The 20,216-nt window shown below is 43.2% G+C and overlaps 1 protein-coding gene and 2 non-coding genes across 4 annotated transcripts in view; 2 read left to right on the top strand and 1 right to left on the bottom strand.

Annotated features, from left to right (window-relative positions):
* LOC120564423 (E3 ubiquitin-protein ligase DTX1-like) overlaps window positions 1–17,127 on the bottom strand; it is a 39,799-nt gene extending 22,672 nt beyond the window's left edge. The window contains exons 1-2 of one of the 2 annotated variants that reach the window (XM_039809371.1): window positions 16,771–17,127; window positions 15,424–15,650 (exon numbers count right to left, since the gene is read on the bottom strand). In XM_039809371.1, the coding sequence (XP_039665305.1) occupies window positions 15,424–15,634 (211 nt within the window). In that variant the 5' untranslated portion in view covers window positions 15,635–15,650; window positions 16,771–17,127. Of the gene's footprint in view, window positions 1–15,423; window positions 15,651–15,933; window positions 16,437–16,770 lie in introns of those variants that run through there. The other variant, XM_039809361.1, reaches the window with a different exon arrangement.
* A 661-nt stretch (window positions 17,128–17,788) lies between these two features.
* trnat-ugu lies at window positions 17,789–17,861 on the top strand. The gene has a single exon. It is a non-coding gene; the product is annotated as a tRNA-Thr (tRNA).
* Window positions 17,862–18,509: 648 nt separating this feature from the next.
* On the top strand, window positions 18,510–18,582 carry trnak-uuu. The gene has a single exon. It is a non-coding gene; the product is annotated as a tRNA-Lys (tRNA).
* Window positions 18,583–20,216: the final 1,634 nt, after the last annotated feature.

Raw genomic sequence — 20,216 nt, forward strand, 5'->3', positions numbered from 1 at the left:
GAGTGGGTAAACATACCCACCAGAGGGGCTGTGAGTTAAAGCACTCACATTCATTTTTACTTTCAATTCAATATTTCACTGATTGAAGGCATGCAAACAATCAGAGCTGAATCAGAACTGGATAAATAATTAAAAACACAAATAAATAACCAGAGCACAACAATGTTTCTGTCTCCCAGTGGGACAGAGGGGTGGGAGGAGGGTCCCTAAACCAACCAACCAGAAACTACCTCAGTCTCCAGGGGTAACAGGCTATTCAATCCATGCCAGGACACGGAGAGGAAGGCATGTGTGAGTGTGTGTGTGCTTGAGAGTGAGTGAGAGAAAGACTAGTACAAAGAGGTGATATTGGCAGAGTGGCATCAGCATACAGACATCAAAAGGAAGGAGTTGAATGGACGGGGCCGCATTTGTTTGTTGTGGACAGAGAGACAGATAGAGAGTGAGTAACCCTACTGAGATATCCCCTACTGTACTGCTTGTTGTGTCTATAGTTCATTTAACTTGCTGCAGGAATCCCTAAAAAGAAGATGTCGAAAGGTCCCTTTGGAGGACTGAGTGTATGTTACAGCAAGGCACAGCCAGATATGCAAAGAGTCTCTCTAATGTATGTGAGACAAAGATAAAAAGAGATTGTTTGTGAAAGTATAAGACACCCCCCCCCCAGTTCGTCCTAGTGGTGGTGGGACAGAGGCAGCTCCAAAAACAGTACCCACCATGGCCCAAATGTCAAAATGGAGATTCCCAATATAATTTGAATGCATTGTCTGCTTGTATGCAAAGATATGATCACTAAAAAGTAAGCCTTTGCAAAGAGTAATAGAAATTAGACTTCGACAACAAAGATGACATGGTTAATTGCAGGTAATTAATAATAATCCAAAGCTGCTCTGATGTGCAGACTTAGATGTTACGTAATTTCACTTAATCTTTTATGTAGTTTCACCTTCAGAGAACTAGTTAACCCGATGGACTTGCTGCGGCATCAAACAGGACAAAACCACATGGGCACTCTTTCCTAGCCTCTTCATTATGCTAATACTAAAAGGAATAATGTAAGCAAGAGCCATTATGAGAAAGATAGTTGTGCATCCAGAAGCTCAATTAGCATCTGTGTATTCTGTGTGTGGTTAAAAGCTTTTATCTGTGCTCTGTGTCGGACTGCAAAGAGGGTAACCTTTGTCTTTGTCTTGACATGGCATCAACACCTGGGATCAGGATGCTTTGTATGGGATTTATATATCATTTATGATCCACTCATTCCATATGCTGTCCTGGTATCTGCTCTGATACTGACCTGATTAAGCAGGTGATTTGGCCATGACATGACTGATCCAGATGAACCGTGCCAATTTATGTTTTTATAACATAGTTACATTCATTCAGTCACGGTGGGACACCAACTCTATTTTTAGAGCCAGAGCGATCTCAGTGAAGTCCATGCAGAGAGGTCCTCAGAAATGGAGAGCACTGGTGTCAGATTAGTATGATTAAAGGTCCCATGGCATGAACATTTCACTTTATGAGGTTTTTTAACAGTAATATGCATTCCCCCAGCCTGCCTATGGTCCCCCAGTGGCTGCTCTGCCTTTGAGAAAATGAAAGCTCAGATGGGCCGATCTGGAATCTTGCTCCTTATGAGGTCATAAGAGACTTCAGATACAGTATTAGGGGACCACTAAGGTCTATATAAAAGAGACTTCAGATACAGTATTAGGGGACCACTAAGGCCTATATTAAAGAGACTTCAGATACAGTATTAGGGGACCACTAAGGCCTATATAAAAGAGACTTCAGATACAGTATTAGGGGACCACTAAGGCCTATATAAAAGAGACTTCAGATACAGTATTAGGGGACCACTAAGGCCTATATAAAAGAGACTTCAGATACAGTATTAGGGGACCACTAAGGCCTATATAAAAGCATCCAAAGAGCACCATGTCATGGGACCTTTAATATCAGAAGATACCCTGAGTTGAGGTGTCAGAACTGGTATTGCAGTGGAAAGTGTGATAGTTGCATCCCTAATGTCATATACAGTACATTATATATGAATGAATATGATTTAGAACAATGATTGGCTCAGTTGTTTCTCCAACCCAGGGAAAAGAAGACCTTTGACATAACCCCATCACATCAGAACACCATCCATCACATATTTCCCAACCCATGCTACCACATGCAGATGTCCTGTACAAATGTCTCTGTCCTTGTGTACTGTAAGTTGTGTCCAATGTTCCATGTTTCTGCAGAACAGGAACCTGATGGAAACCAGTTTTTAAACTGAGTCAGGCCCATTTATATTGTAACTTAATGTTACTTTTAACTTTCCTGTATAATAAATGAAAGAAAGAAAGAAAGAACTGTGGTGAAACATGGTCAACAATTCAAGAGGAGCCAGGATAGAAATGAATAACCAAAAGACTTTTCTCGCCCCTTTTATCCTCAACTGTGCTCCCTACAAGCTAGTAAGCACAGGAGACTGGGTGTGTGGGTGCGTGTGTGTGTGTGTGCGCGCGCGTGTGTGTACAGTATGTGTAATCATGTTTTAATGTGGATGTAGGTATGCTTGGGTGTGCCCCATGTCTACAAATGAACCAAGACGTGTCCGATAAAAGCAGGTGTTACTGGCTCTGACAGTTCCAGCAGTGGGACTGTGTTTACGCACAAATAATGTGCATGCTTTTTTCAATGCATTGTACACAGCTTTACAGCCTTAATCCTGCTGCTCTCTCACAGTACCACACCCTTTCTAAATTCTGTCAGAGCTGGATCAACACAAGGCCTGCTGCTGCTGCTTTCAAAGGTCTGTCACAGTTGGAATCAAGTGCAGTATGGCTGGGTGTGGCCACACTGGATTTATGCACTGGTCAGACTGTGTTTCTATGCGAGTGCAGGGTTTTAAATAATGAAGCCATGGTCTATCCTGCGTCTACTGAAAAGAAAATAGCAAAAGTTCAAAGTCATTTAACAAAACCAAGAACATACACACTTAGCTGAATGAACTGTACACATCTGGAAGGTGAAGACATTGTTGTGACGTGTGTAGAAAAGAACTAAAAGCCAAAGTAGACATGGGAAATATGTACAAATGTGTATGAGCGCCAGCGAGAGAAGTTGAAGTGAGTGAAATGAGAGGGTGAGAGAGGACAAAGAGGCCTACGGCAGGTGGAGAAAGAGACCGGCCATCTGGTCTTTATTGTTCTCTCTACCACTGACCCCTCCCTACACATACACACAAACACACACACACACACACACACACACCCACAGGACTGCAGACTGACCAGCAGGCGTTAGGGTCATACTTCATGCAGGAAGGTGTTTGTGCTTCTCTCACTTTTCATGAAACCCTCAACAACAGCAGTGACTCTGTGGGGAAATCCGGCATCCGACATGAGCCCGCACTTTCTCTTCCTCTCTGGTTATAGTTTCAGCCCGTTCTAGACATTATTGACGCTACGCCATTTCCAACCTCCTTTGCTGCAGAAACTTGTGCAAGACTGCAATTCAACGTGTTCTGGACACAATCAGGTCATTTTGAATGACTGCCTATGGCCATAAAGCCCAAACAAATGTCTTAAGTAGACCTTGTAGAAGTCACTCTGTATTATCAGGCTTTCTACAGGTTTCACCAAGTAAAATGTAAGACTTGTTAAGACCGTTTAAAGACGGTTATGAATTCAGAAGAGACTCGCACCAATAACACCAAAGCTGATTGGCTGCAATATAAGTTGCATGTTGGTCTCATTTATAGTCATAGTCATAATACAGGGAATTATATTTGGTTTAGCGAAAGAAAGAACTACAACACTAGAGAATAAAAAAAAAAAAATGAGCATAATGAGGGAGCGTTACATAGACGTAGGGAAATTAAGACCTGTTTAAAGTTATTTAAGACCTAGAACACAATACTTCCGAAATTTAAGACTTTTTAAGGCCCTAAATTTTGATTTTGAAAATTTAGACTTTTTAAGACCCTGCGGAAACCCTGCTTATCCCCACAGCCTCTACGTCTCCCACCAGCCTGCTGTGTCCGTGTGAGAAATATGCCTGGAGGTGTCCGTCAACACCACTCAACCACAACCAAATGAGCTTGCTTGCATTAACTCTGGGGTAGAAAATCGATAGATGCTAAAAGGTTTTCACAACAATGTTCACTTCGAGTTAGGGCTGGGCCAAATGAAGAAAATCAAAAAATCAACGAAACTTCATCAGTTGGCAATGCTGGAAATACTATGTTAATGTTAATCTGAGTACACATGTCTCATGTTTGTTAGTAAGAGGCGGACATTGCAGGAATATTGGTCTGCATCAGAGCATGTGAACGGAGCACGAGCGGGAGGATTTTGGATTGAGCACGCAGAAGCGGCTGATTTAAAAAGTTGGAGCGTCACCTTATCTCCCGCTTGAGTTCAAAGCATGCCCGAGACTGACCCAGGCTCACATTGTAGGCTAACACGCAGACGAAGGCGCCTGCTCGCCCTCTGGGCACTGGCAGCATGGAGGGAGTGTGGGCGCCATTCATAAGTTCATGGAAATCTGCTTACATGCATTCAGCAGGCACAAATTCACAACATTAACAGTTTGAGGAAATGACAAAACTTATATTCAGTATGTGAGTCTCTATCAAGACTTTAAACGAAAAAAATGAAAATCACATCCCTGAAAAAGACATAAGAAGATGACTTTGTGGCAAATCTTAACACACACACAAAAAATGAGAACTGATATTGAGATATAAAGACTGAAACAGAGAACAGAGAAGTCCAGAGGACGCTAAATCTAAAGCAGTGGGATCGTTCTCGCAAAGGTAAAGAGAGTTTGGGAGTGAGGAGGAGGAAGAGAGAGTTGAAAGACCCCGGGATAAGAGAAGAACATAGAGAAGAGAAAGGATGACCTCGCAAATGATCTAGAAGGTCACGCTGGCCTAGAGTCACCAAGACTAAATCTTCCTTTGTTTCCTGTTTTCGCTCAAGGTCCCAAGAGAGATGAGCTCTCTGAGCTGAAACTAAAGGTGGAGTTAAAACACTGCAGATCAGTGACTGAGAACTAGCGATGGCGCGTCATGGGACTTCCTGCAACAAACCTGCGTTTGACAAAACGAGTCTGGACCTCTGATACCACTGTTTTCACTGGCTGAGTTGTCTTCCTTGGAAAGTAAACTGAACAGCATATGTAAAATCGGTGGAGCACCCCTCCATTTTAGAGGAAAAACTTGCTCCGAGCAACCAATAACACAGCTTCTGTTTTGACGGAAAATAACAAAACAAAAAAATTACATTTCTTTCTATCTATCCATCTATCTCAATCTAAAACACATTCCCTAGCACTACTTTTGTCTTTCCATTTCCATTTCTTTTGGTGCATCTCTTTGCCTCTCAGTGAGCCCCTCTAAACCCCGTCACATGACAGTCATCAGCCACAGGCAATCCTGTGTGTGTGTGTGCGTGTGTGTGTGTGTTATGTCTGGTCCGTGTTTCACAGGCAACTAAATGTGACTAGTCTGGTTTAAGTGTGAGGGTGTTAAAATTAGGGTAAGTTTAGGTTTTCAATATGTTGTCAAACAATGTCTGACACAGTGACATACTTATTTATTGATGTCTTCACACGCTTTTCATATACGTCCACTGCTTGCATGTGTTGCAGAGCATCCAGGGAGTGATGCCGCCCCCCCCAGAGTACACAGTAACCTGACACGCAGAGTTTCACAGCAACTCAAAGCTCTCTGACCCCTCCACCTCTTTCATCATCCTTTTCTCTGGGTTTCCTTCCCACTATCTGATTTATGGTGTGTCCATGTAGAAAACAGACCGATCAGGCAGGATCCGGTCTGCTAACTTCTGCCAAACAAGAAACGGTGTTCCACGATCAATCACATGGAACACAGAAAGCTAACAGGGTTATTAAACGTCTCCTTTTCCTACAATAAATGACTAATCGCATAAAGAAATCTGAGTCGACTAAGACCAAAACAACCAATTTGTTGACTAATCGACTAAGGGTTAGTCTTTATCTATAGCTAAAAAAAGTGATTGCTTGAGCCAGTTGAAGAGACAGTACGCATGCACGTGATCAGGATAGTACCACCCCTGCCTCATTTTCTCCTCTGACTTTGTAGTGCCACCTTCTCCCTTTAGCTCTCTCTCTCTCTGTCCGTCTTTGTCTCTACTTTGAATCACATTGAAAGAGTCCAATCCCTGAGTTTGGGGTTAAGAGTCAATTTTCAGCTTCATAGAGTGTGTGAGAGAAAAGCAGAGGAAGAGGGTGATGGAGGAGAAAAGAAAAAGAGACGGTGAAAGACAGAACAGGTGGCTTGGCCGGCCGAGGTCTCTAGCGAGCCTGCGCAATGGGCCCCTTACAGCTGAAGCAGTGCCCATCACCCGGGTAACGTTATACAAGGCCTGTTTTTGCGGGCTCTGTAAAATACGAGTCGAGGTCTCTAGTGAGCCCGCTCCGTTAGCCCCGTAGTGCTGAAGGAGTGCTCAAGATCTGGTTATTTTTCAATGCGGCAGAAGAACTTTTTTTGGCTTCATGCGCCACTGAGCAACTTTCACAGGAATGAACGAGGCCCCGTTACCTTTAAGGCTCCGACACACCGACCCGGCAGAAAAGGCAGTCGGACCGACCGCCTCCCCGAGTAGGTCCAAAAAGGGCCTCGGAACACACCGAAGCGACGCCGACTTGAGCTTACGTTCTGCACGTGCGCGAGACGTCTCCCGAATTTCAAAACGAGACCATAATGGCGGCTCGTTCGGAATACCATCTCGTATAATAGTTCACCGAAACATGTTTCTGAAAACATTTTATTTATGCCGTGCAGTTGCTGAATCTGTCTTCGTTTCAGATCAACAAAGGTCAGATTAAAAGATTTTCCTCTGATTTTGAGAGGCGTTCAGGCTTTATCGGGGTTAAAGAGACAGGTGCTCCAAACCTAGCATCTCAGACATGAGCAGCAGCAGTATGAGAAAATAAAGTGTTTTTTTGAACATTACAGTAAAGCACATAAACGTGTTCTAGTAGAAACACAAAATACACAAGTATGAAGCTGAAAATGAGCGTAACGGGTCTCCTTTACAGTAACAGTCAAAGACAGAAATTGCACACAAAACTCTCTCCAGGAAGTATTGGTTTTGCAATCGCAATCATTTATGTAAATTCAAATAGTCCTTGTTGTATGTGTGAAATGGTGCAACACTAACAGTGACACAATTTCTCATAGAAATTATGAAAACGCCAGTACAGGTAATTGTTGGACAGGTAAATCGACTGACAAATTGAACTAGCTGGTGAACACAGTGGAGCATTTAGCAGATAAAAGAGCCACATATTTCCCCTCAGGCGTTGGCATCTTAACCGTATCATGCTAGCGCAGGTTTTACAGTAAGTTACCCCAGCGCCTGTAAACATGTTTGTAATTTCCTGTCGTAACTGGGCTTGTCCCATTAACCTGGTTGGTTGAGTGCATGTAAATGTAGTCCATGTTAGGGGTGCACCGATCAGATATTAGGATCGGATATTGGCACCGATATTGCAAAAATAGCTGGATCGGAAAAATTAACAGATCCACGGGCCGATCCAGTTTTTTTTTTTACACTCCGTCGCAGCACCGGGGCCCCTGTTAACTGCGTACCCTTCTCACTCATGGTAGTAACTTTATAACACAACAATTAATAACCCACATCTAACTTTCTTAAAAGGATAAAACACCAAAGCATATAACAATTTCAGACTTAAACAGTTTCTAACACTAATAATTTTACATTTACAAATGTAGCTACACCGCCGAATGGCATGCTGGGTAACATTACAGCTAGCCTAGCTAGCCAGGTAGCATAACAGTCTGTTAAGCTGGGAGAGGCTACGGTCGGTACTGCACAACAACCGAGAAGAAAGTTAGCTAGAGGATGAAGAAAGTTAGCTAGAGGATGAAGAAAGTTAGCTAGAGGATGAAGAAAGTTAGCTAGAGGATGAAGAAAGTTAGCTAGAGGATGAAGAAAGACCGGAGATACACCAGAACAACGTGTGCTCAAGAGAGGAGCCGTCTGTTGTTCCCAAGTTTTTTTTCTTTCTAACAAAAGCCTCGCTGAAATACGTCCGCCAACCTGCTAACATTATTCAAACAGCGAAGGAGGCTGACAGCGGAGCTCCGTTCAGTCCCCCACTACAACCACACTACAACAACCTAACTTACCTGTGGCCAAGGTAGTGGTTATACAGTACTAGCTTACAACTATTTCGTTTTGAAAGGGAAACAGTGGTAAAGTTGTTTGTATGTGTAGGCTATTCATTCGATTTGAGTTTATTTTACTACTTTGCAGTTTGCACAATACAAATAGTTTAGCTTCTGTAACTGTTTCATGGATTCCCCTTCATACAAAGTTATTGTATAATGTTGTGGAGCCAAGCAAACCCTTAATCAAAGCTTTTAGTAAACATGATGACATTAACATGTTTTTGTGATATTCTATGTACTCCTGACAGTAGAATAAGCCATTATAAACCTATATAAAGGTGGCCCATTATTGATGGCCCATTATTATGCATTTAAATTTATTTTAAGAAGTTTGATTACATTATATTTTCGATTTGAATGCACAATTGTTTTTTAAATAACAAATAAATAAGAATTCAATAGATTACATCTGTGTTATTTTGTCTTAGTTAGGAAAGTAATGTTTAGTTAGGAAGGTCTGGTGCCTTTAGTGTCTTCCACATGGTGGAAGGAAGGTATGATGTGGAAGGTATACAGTTTATTATTAATTCATTAACGGTATCGGATCGGTATCGGGTATCGACAGATACACAAAGCCCTGGCATCGGTATCAGGACTGAAAAAGTCGGATCGGTGCACCCCTAGTCCATGTTAATGTTTGGTTCCACTCCCTCCTGCTTTCTTGTCACCACAATCCAAACCCCTCCTCTGCGTCTCTGGGGAGTCCCCCCAAAACCCCCTCCCCCCCCTCAATGACCCTAACGCCCCTAGGCATTGTGGGGGTCTGGGAATGTGTCTCCTTCAGCAGGACCAGCTGGAAAGAGAGGAGCAACATGCTGCAGGGGCAGGAAAAAAAAAGATGCCCCCAGAGTTTGAAAAACGTCCCTTAGAGGAACTGATGACAAGTCAGTCTTTTCACTAAGAGATTAAGAGGGGACATTTGCTAACAGTGTGACACTCAGAAGCCCAAGGCAAGGAGGACACCGCTCTCCTCCAACCAGCACCGTCTGTGCCGGGGGAGAACCTGCATGATGGGAGCCTCCATGAGGACGCTGGCGGGGTATAGATGGCAGGGCCTTTAAAACCTCCTTTCATTTTTGACTGTAAAAACAGACTTGTACATCTGGCTGCCGTGTTGACGTTATAATCAGGTGTCCTTCTCGTTCAGACTCCAATTTCCCATCAGCATGCAAAACCCATTAAGACCGTCTGAGCCAAAATCCAGATTTTTGACAGCTCAAAATCCCCGTGTGCAACTGGTAGCTACAACCTGAAAGGATGATCTGAGAAGATGAACAGCATAAGGGTGAAAGGGTGGAAATAAATAGGCATTAAAGCGTAACTCTAGCCAAAATGCAACCTAGGGTGTTTTTGTATATGTACCCCAGTCAAACCTTCGTTTAAACGCATAATTAGGACAGAAACACCACTTTTAAGATTGACCGTATTCTCGTTTTTTCGGTCTAATGGCCTTTTGAATGGGAGTGCTAGGGGCACTATGATCGCATCAAAATCGCTATTTTTAAAACACTAAAAAGGCTCGACACGACATGAAACTTTGCTCCAAGTATCACCAGGGGCGCTACAGCATTGAGAAGATTGTTTGTGTTCAAACAGTTTACTAAAAAGAAAGGTTTTGAACAACTCACTTTAGCAGTTGGGTTATCCGGTTGCAGCCATCTAGCCAGTCAAAAGGAGACTATATTCAAATCTATATATGGATTTCCAAGGTCATCCCATACAGTCAGGCCTCCAAACTAACTTTTTGCCTTGGTCGCACTGGTGCACCTAACTTTTTTTATTTAGGTGCACCAGCAGAAAATTTAGGTGCACCCAAATCTTTCCTTGCGTCGCCATTAACGCCACAATTTCAAGGTCACGTTTTTATCACACTCCATATACATTCATATATATATTATGTCAATTATTTTAAACAAGATTAAGGAGTTGGTACACTTTTTTTGGCCTCGGCTAAACCAGCTTGCCACACTCCCTAGCATCAACATTCTCCAAGCTGGGCCCCTCCACACTGATTCTTATCAGATCTTCCACTAGTCCAGGAGTAAAAATTATATCTCTGTATTTTTCGGTTGAATGGCGATACACAATATATATATATATCTATCTCTAATATATATTTTTTACAAAGTGGGCTAAATGTTCAGTTTTAAGTCAAAGCCACTTTTCACAAGCTCTTTTATTAAAACAGATGTGATTAAAATAAAATGCAAAGACAGGGTTTCCTTCCCAATTTGAAAATATACAGCTGCAACACATGTAAATGATCTGAAATAAATAGGGGATATATTTATATATTAATATATTTATAAAAAATATATCTCTGAGAAAGCTTCTTCACTTGTTTTCAACAAAAATAACAGACCTGGATAGCCCAGTAGGTCATATAGGGAGAGAGGGGGAGTACGATGGACTGAAGCGTATTCTACTCACAGAGTGACGGCTGACTCATTATCGGGTCAGCGGCGTTACACCCGTCTTGTGTAGGCTATGAAATGTCTGTATCGTCCCTGGCTGCGCTGCATTTTTATGATAATGTGGCCATGGGTCACATCTCTCGCCCAGGTCCAGCAGGCTCCGTCTTACAAGATATTACTCAACCAACTGAAGTTAGTTGCATTCAATAACTTCTAATGTGTTTTTCGCCATGGCAGCCGCAATAACAGAGAGTTACCAGCAGAAACACTGGTACCAATACAGGTTTCCCTCTCATACTTAACAATATACAGCTGTGTTAATAACAATTAAAACTGTAGACAAATGTCAGCATGTGGATCAGCGGCGCTGTGTCGCTCCATGTTGTAGAGGAGAGTGAATGGGGGCGGGGCTGCACGGAGGAGAGATCCAAACACAGGCACGGCTTTCCAGAAGGAATGGGTCATGTAACGCAACATTAAACCATATCGATATAAACGACATTGCTTCGTTAGTGGAGAGGCAGCGGATGCGAGGACGTTAGGTGCACCGGTGCGACCTAGGAAAAATCTTAGTTGCACCTTTACAAATTTTGGTCGCACTCTAGAGCCCTGAATACAGCTATAGAGTGGCAGTACCAGAATCTTCAAATTCAAATAGCACGGACATCCACTTCAATAATCAGTTTCCGCACCGATAGAGCAGAAAAGTTGTCTCACAAATTCATCTGCCTCTGGCGTTTGTGCTTCTTGACATTATTCTGATATCTTCAGACAGCTGGCTGGCTAGTGCCAGCTCACAGGCACACACGGACAGATCCGACCAAATGTAATCCCCACGCTGTAGCGTGGCACCTCGCTAGCAAACTTGGCCAGTTGATACGGGGAATCAACAGCACGGGCCGGCGCACGTCAGTCCAAGTTCTCCATTCCTGCATGCTATTCACGTCCCCGTTTACGGCACTGTCATGATTCACAACATGAGTCTAATGTAGCCACTAGCCACCTAACAAATGCATTACTTTTTCACTGGGAAAAAAAACTTTTGTGGGTGTCGCAATAACAAATATTTACAATAGGCACATATTTAAAATGAGTCAAATCAATTTGATAAATTGCCCATCTCTAAATGGGGGGGGGGGTACCCAGATTCCCTAATGGTTAAGGAATTAACCATCGTTAACGATATATTGTTGCATGTCATACCTCTCTCTCCTATGCAAAAGTACATCCACAGTACCTTACACACTAAAGTAACGTTACAGTGTTTCCTCTATGTTGATTTGACCGCGGCGGCCCCCCACGGCAACATTTCTGCCCCCCACGGTATCCGAAATAGGGCTGCATTGTTAGAGTGCATGTCGGACCTAGAACTGGATCCTGTGTGCAACTGGCCACCAGCACCCAACTTTGACTGCTCCCTTTTTCCTTCTTCGTCTTTCTTCCTTCCCCTCATCTTCCACTTTACTGAACTTGTAACAACGAGTGACCCCCAAACCTAACAACCCCTCCCCTGTGCCTCCGAGGTCTGTTCTGCTTCTTAAAACCCTCAGACTTTCACCTCCTGTGTGTGTGTGTGTGTGTCTCACAGCCACAATGGAGTAACTCACATCTGTTCGTCATAATCCAACAATGGTGGAGGAGCGAAGGACAGAGGGAGAGAGAATACAGACTCAACTCCCAACAACCACTCCCACTCCTTCTACAACCCCCACTGCGCACACACACACACACACACACACACACACACACACACACACACACACACACACAATCTATCTTTCTATCTCTCCCAAGTCGAAGCAAAAACCGAAAGGCCCTTGGGACTTTTGCCTATTGATGAAACTTAACACTTGTACAAGAGAGAGGGAGAGGAAGGGGGAGAGGGTGAGAGACCCCAGGCAGAGGGGGGAGAGAGTGAGAGAGAGAGAGGGTGAGAAGGGGGGGCTACAGAGGGAGGACAACTAAAGTGAACTCTCTGCTCATCAGGCCTTGAACGATTCCATTCTTTCCACAATACCAAGGTCTCTCTCTGTTTCTTCGTGTCAGGAGTGTGTAGCTGCTGTGTGCGTGTGTGCATGTGTGTGCGTGGTTCTAGTGGATAAGGGCTAAAGAACGCAGCTAACTCAGTGGTGCAATGGTCGTTTGCAGCTGCTCCACACCATCATAATGTTGAAATTCAACCCAACACCGACACACACACACACACACACACACATATACAAACTTACACATACAAACTTACTCTCTGTTTCTAATGGACAGAAGTTCCAGAATGCTCTTCATTTTCTTCTATTTTTTCTAAGCTAGGTTTATGGTCTCTGTAGTGTCTCCAGCTGGATATTCCTGCCAAAGAATGACATCATCGCGCCTTTTGCATTCAGCACGAAAGATTTAAAAGTTATCGCAGCGCAACTCTGATTCCATTCCATTCCAACATGGATGGCTGGGAAGACTGGCTGAGCAGGATGGCCTGTACAAACATATGAATTATCCCTCATGTAGAGAGCACAGGGGAAGTCAAATGGCCTTAAATTTCGTAGAACAAAGGAGCCACCACACTGGGAACAGAAGAGGCATTTTGCCGGAAGGTGTCAAAAAACATTAGAGATCACTTTTGCAAAAAAACGGTGTTGTGGAAAAAAGCGTTGACTACTTCGAGCTCGTAGCTCGGGCACCATCTACAGAGGCCTGCGCCACCATGTCTCGCGCGAGTTATTAACGAAGCTTGACACCAGGTTTACCCTATTCCCTTCAGCGCACACGTGAACCAATTGCGCTGTTTACACAGAACACGCCGCGCCGTGGAGCTCCACAAACGACTCACGTTCTGGAGCGATGGTCGTTTCTGCGTCTTCCCGTTTCCATTTCAAACGAGAAGCCTTGCTTAAGTTGGAGACAGAATCCCTTCATTTGTTAACACGAGGCTTTTGTTCAATTATTGATGGCCATTATCAAAACGCGACAAACTCAATGTAGGAAGTGAACCAGAACACAAAGCAATCACCATCCTACTCTAAGCAGCCCCTTCACGTCATGGACCAGCTTAGAAAACGGTTTCATTCTTCTTGTTCACATTTTACTCAAAACTCACCACAGTTGTCCCCAGATATAAAAATAAAACCCCCCCCTTCTAGGGGCGCCCAACCTCCCCTTATTTTTTGTTTTTTTAAAAATAAAGTTTGTGTTTTTTCAGATAAAAAACACCCATAACAGTATATTGCCTGAATCTCCATGTCTTTAAAAAAAAAATTTTGTTTTTTTAAAAAAAAAAAAAATTCAATCATAATAATGCATTTCTTATATGAGGAGGCCAGTAGGGCTGAACGATTAATTGCATTTGCGATAATATCGCGATATGTTAAAACGTGATTTCCCAAATCGCCAAGGCGGCGATTTGGTCACGTGACTCACGAGAGCAAATCAGTCCGCGCCCCGTAGTCCGCAGAGAAAGCATCAACTTAGCACGCTAACGTTACGCATACCTTGAGCAGATTTCTGTCATTCAAACAACTCTGAGTTGTAGTTTAAAACTTGTAAGGGTTTTATTCGGGCTCCAGTCCATACATGCAGTTAATGAATACAGGCACGCAGAACTGAAGGCTCGGTTAGCAACGATTAGCTCTGATTAGCGGTTAGCTCCGGTTAGCTCCATTATAAAGATATGGAGCGGAGGAGACTGCCGCGGAGAGGGGTAACAACCAGACTCTGATAACAGACGTTCGGGGAGCTGTCACAGCAGCGTGGCCACGGTGTTTCAACGGTTTTATTAGTACAGTTAGCTAATCCCACGGCAACACCAGCATGCTACTACTAACGTAAGGATAGCCTCTCTGAGCAGTGCAGCAGCGTGGTTGGCGCTGTCATGCGACACGCACGCAACTTCATGAGGGAGGGAGGGGCTGGAGGCAGCTCCTCTCTGTGCGCTGTTAAAGAAAATACACCGATGTATATATTTTACTTATTTAACTGTCTAGTAAAGTTCAAAGACAGTGTTTAAAAAATGCAATCCACATGTTTACATATGTCTATGTAAATAATAATTAAATAATCTAAATACTACTAAGTGTTGTAAAGCCACATTTGTTTTTATATTTCTGCAATCTGCACTTTCTGACTTTCATATGAATGTTTCCACCAGGCTTGGTCAGTGCTCAATATACTACTGGGATTGAAGTAGTTAAATAAAAGAGGTCATTCATATAAATTCACGCATCACCTAATTTCACCATCACATACAGGCCTGGCCTCCAGGAAAGAACAGCTTGTTTAATCTATCTAATCTTGTGAAGTTCATACTATACAATGATTTATTGCTAGTTTTTGTTGACTAATACAGAAGACAAAGAGCTTAAAAAATAATCGCATATCGAATCGCAATCGCAATATTTTTTAAATAAATCGCAATTAGATTATTTTCAAAAATCGTTCAGCCCTAGAGTCCAGGCAGAAGATATTACGCCTCTATCTTGTATAGCGGCACAGAGTGTATTAAGCAGTGGTGTGTTTTGGGGTCAACGATGACTTAAGGCGTGCGGGTTGTCAAAAAGCCATGACCATGACAAGCAGCAGACAGCACATAGATGCCCAAGAAGCATATGCACAGTAATGTACAACACCTTAAGCTGCCAAAATACTTTAAGTAAATATTTTAAGACAGTAAAAGCACTCTCATATGTCACAAGGTGAGTTGTATGGCTCATTTAAAAGCCCAAACATGACACACTTGCAAAGTGCATTCTCTCCCGCTCTCGTCGTAAGCACCTTCCTTACCTGTGTCCTGCCTGAACTGGTGCATGGACTGGAGATCTATGATGTACGGCGAGAGCCGGCTGTCCACCTGGCCGAGCACAACGCTCCCTCCGCGGGGGTCACTGCTCCGGATGGCCGCCTCTATCTGGTGGGAGACGGCGGGGCTGTAGGGCCGCCACCGTCCGTGTTCATTCAGCCATTCCCACACCACCACGACAGAGGCCAGGAGCATGTTGTTACTGTTGGCCCTGGGGGAGGAAATAAAGGATGAAATACCAGGAAAACACTTATTTGTTTGCTGGAAGTATCGCTAAGGCCCCCTCGTGAGAGATTTCTTTGCCAAAATAAAGCCTGCTCGCTCCAAGCAGAGGCCAACCACACAGCAAACAAGGTGGCATAATGTGCACACAAAACAGTGGTGATATCAATTTTAATATGTCCCTCTACGATTGCATGGGTGTCTTTCTCCCTCGTGGTTAATTAATACAGTCCGAGTGTTCCCTAAATTTAAAAAAAGCTATTATTTCTTACATGGAGCCGCGGCTGAGCTAGCGCCGGGAGAAGGTGAAACATTCTTCTACGTAGATTGGAGCTCCTCGCATGGCCAAGCGGAGAAGGAAACCACGGTCCTCGCTCGACTCAGACTGTCTTTGTCATAACACCGTAATACGATGTTATAAGACCAGCCGAAAAGTAAACCGACAATAAAGCGGCCTAAATATTGTCGTTTGTACGTGCTAGTCCTTGCTCCAGACACACAGATAGCTTCTCCGACGAGTCGTTTACTTCCAGCGACGGCCTTTCACGTTTTGTGGGATTCTTGCCAGGAAGAAATACGCTTAAATAACAACGCTTCTCATTTCTCGGAGAGCGGGAGCTAGATATCCCGACAGAACCATCCTCGGCAGGTTGCAGACAACAGATAGCGTGTTTTCCTTCCGTTCTTTGGGGCGTAGCATAGCGAAATGTTGCGAAAGTATTGTGGCTTCCAACAGCGCAACCTCAGTAGTGGCCTAACGTTACGTTTACCACTCTCTCCAACCCGGGTCATTTCAGAACAGGTTCAACTGGTCCGAGTCCCAGGAACACTAAGCACAAACTGGAGATTTATAACGTTGCTACTTAACAAATGTAACATTACTGTCCAATGTGCATTTGGGCCCAATGCGATGTTTTTATGTGTTAGGAATTTGTAGCGTCTTAACTAATCTCACATTGGTCATATTCCACAGTCTTACTACAGCGTTAGAAACTTAGTGTTATTATTCGTTGCGGCAGCCCGATGCTTACATTGTATTTGAACACTTGTAGGCCATACATTTTTTTATGAATACATAAACTAGCATATTATGCGAGTCAAACACTCACCTGTTGATATGAACTTCTAAGTCCACTCTCCTAGTCCAGGACACTTGGAACAAAATCCAGGCTCGCCACAGAGCTCTTCATGAATTAAATCTAACGTTACCCTTCGGTCCTCTCAGCTCCACCATGGCTCTTTCTTCTCTCCCTCTGGTCACACAAAGCCAAATTCCCCTTTTTTCTCTCTTTATAATAAAATGCAAAGTCCAAACAGAGAGGAACTAGATTCCCTCTAATGGTTTAATTGTAGGAACATGGTAAGTCCATGATACGTTGAAATACACTCTGCCATGTTTACCCTGAGACTATCCTCCTATCGCGTCCATCTTTACCTTGCCGTGGGAAAACTTGGTGTGAGGCTACAGAGGAAAGTGTGTGTGTGGGGGGGACAACAGCCGTCTCCTGCCCCTCACCACGCCCGGTAACCCCCATGGGGGCCGACAACCAATAGGCGGTCTCCCAAAACATATCATGCAAGAAGTTTGTCAGTTTATAGACTGTAAACGTTTATGCCATCATTTTCAAAGTGAAATATGATGCTCAAAATTCACTGACAGGTAGCTTCTTTTACTGGGAGTAATGTTGAATGAGGAGTTTGCTTTGCGTTAGCAGGCACTTGTCTTTTTGAAGGTGGTGACATGCTGCCACCTGGTGGATAAATGGGAAATCTCACATAAGTTTTTGAGCATGTTACAATCGAGATCATGAAGTGAAATACAGCGCAGACAGTTATTTAAAACATTTTTTTTGGGGGTGGGGGGCGTATTCAATATGTTGTCAATTAATTCTAGATTACATGTGTGGATGTTATCTTATCGTCAGTTGAGGTAGTTTTTATTGTTACTTGCTTATTTCTGTTTAGGGAAATGTCGGTTCACATAAGGGTGGAGCGTATCCCCGCATGCTCTACGTCGCAATATTTCATATTTTTTTTATTTTTTAATCTGAAAATCAAAAAATAGGCTGTACTGGCCTGGGTAGATCAACTATTTAGGTAAATGTGACGTCACGTAACTTCAACAAGGGCTCCATAGCTCAGGGGTTAGAGCACTGGTCTTGTAAACCAGGGGTCGCGAGTTCAAATCTCGCTGGGGCCTAATCACTTTTTTTTCATATTCTCAGATGTACATACATTATGAAACACGCTTCTGTTTTTAAACACTCATGGCTACGCAAAATAAATACAATAAAATATTACAACATAAATAAAATAATAGGCCTAGATGTAAATGAATTATTTAACTTCATAGTTCAGAAATACCTAAATGGCACTGTTACATTAACATTCTATTTTTCATTCCGTTTTTTTGCACAAGAAAATTATTGTAGTCTATTTCAAGTTTACTTTTACCATTATAAAATCTACATAGGTTCAATAATTTATTGTCACAACTTAATTTCGTACTAAAGGCAAAAAGCCCATCAAAAGCCCTGACTAGATCTACAGTGGTCAACACATGTAGCATTTTTTAACGATCTACTTAGGCTAATTCATTGTCTGTACCAAAAGGTTTTTAGCATTTTCCTACTAATAAAATGCTAATATGCTAAAGTCAATGTAAATGCTACAAATCCATTTGAACGCATTACCCTCCTCAGTGGTTTCTTTCAGTCCAGTCCCTGATCCTGGACTCGCCCAAAGTCGATTTGTCCATAAGAATGGACACATAAGATGAGACCCAGCCAATACATCTGTACAGCATGTCAAAAAATGAATACTCTACTTACAGTACCCTACATCCTGAGCCCGGATAGCTCAGTCGGTAGAGCATCAGACTTTTAATCTGAGGGTCCAGGGTTCAAGTCCCTGTTCGGGCGAATATGCTTTTGCTAACAATTACACGTGTACACGCCTGGCCCTAGCCATTTTGGTGCCATAGGCGAGATTAGGATGTAGTATAAATAATTTTTGTTCTTGGAAAATACCACCTAGCTTTCCTTGATTTTCTCGGCTTTCACTAATTGTATGTTGTGGTAATAGCAACTTCTCCCATCTTCAACTTTTGGAAGTTTAAAGTCTGATGTTACCTCATATGGCCCTCTGCTGACTAACTCCATCCTCACTGTATCAGCCAGGGTTGGCCAGTCAGCAGGATCTATAGGTGCTGCCTTGACAAACTCACGCACTTCAGGATGTGTTTTAGTTGATGAGGTGTTCTCATGCTGTAGAATAGTGTCAGTGTACGCTCGGCTTGTTCATTCAGCTGCAAGCAAATCATAGATTTTTATTATAAATATTAATCCTTACACAATGTTTAAGGATACACAATGATGCACACATTACAGCACATCACCAGGCAATACAAATCTGAATCATAAATTATAAGTAATGGTAGTACTGTTTAATTACATGAGTGAAAAGCCTACATATCTAGGGAAAACTTATTCTAGCTATAATGTGTCCTGTAGAATAAATACAGATGGTTGCAGTCTAGTGTGATTATATTTAAGTTAGCTATATTCCCTCTGTACATTGTATTTATCATCAAATATATTCTATTGTGATACTAAAACAAATTTGTAAGAAACCATTCAATAATAAATACTATTGGTATTTTACTTGAGACTTTCTTAAATGGACCCCCTTGAAAAAGATGTGGTAATATTGCACTCAAATGTGCGCAAGCTACAATGACCATGGTTTGGTACAAAGGTTTGGCTAATGTATTGGCATAATCAAAACAGACTTTCTTGGCATCCATGTGTGGACAATGGGATAGAAAATTTATGAATGTAAGAATTCTACCAAAAATCTGGCTGCGACATACAATGTTTACTGTGGGGCTCACGACTCGTAGTGGTGCCGCACAGGCAGCACTGTGCGCAAACACGTCGACCAGATATTGGCAAGTTCTGAGGACAAGGACTTGGGGAAACCAAAGTTCGTGGAACCCCTGGGGCTGCCTGAATCTTGGTCAGAGAGTCTCTAAAAGTGGTTACACGCCAACCACACGGCCCACCCTCGGCAGAAAAGCCAGTGGAAATGATCAGTCGCGTCCCCAAGCTCAACAAAGGTCAGTTTAAAAGATTTTCGTCAGATTTTGAGAGACTCTAGTCACCTCATTCCGCTCGCCATTTCCGGGTGAGTCCCGACTGCCCTGCCGCCGACTGAACATGTCAGGTCGGCCAAAATGAACGCCGACAGCGCCCCAGACTGACGACGGCACGGGTTCGAGTCACTGACCTCGCCAGACTGTCCAATGGCTGATAATCAGCCCCTTGTGTCCGGGGCTTCACACACACACACACACACACACACACACACACACACACACACACACACACACACACACACACACACACACACACACACACACACACACACACACACACACACATAGCGCAGCAGGCAGAGGCGGGGGAGAGAGATTCCAGGTTGAGGTTGAAGGTCTCGCAGTTCATCTCCAACAGACAGCACCGCAGGGTCAGGAAGGGGTCCTACGAAGACAAGT

The sequence above is a fragment of the Perca fluviatilis genome, chromosome 1, assembly GCF_010015445.1.
Source record: "Perca fluviatilis chromosome 1, GENO_Pfluv_1.0, whole genome shotgun sequence".
Taxonomy (NCBI): domain Eukaryota; kingdom Metazoa; phylum Chordata; class Actinopteri; order Perciformes; family Percidae; genus Perca; species Perca fluviatilis.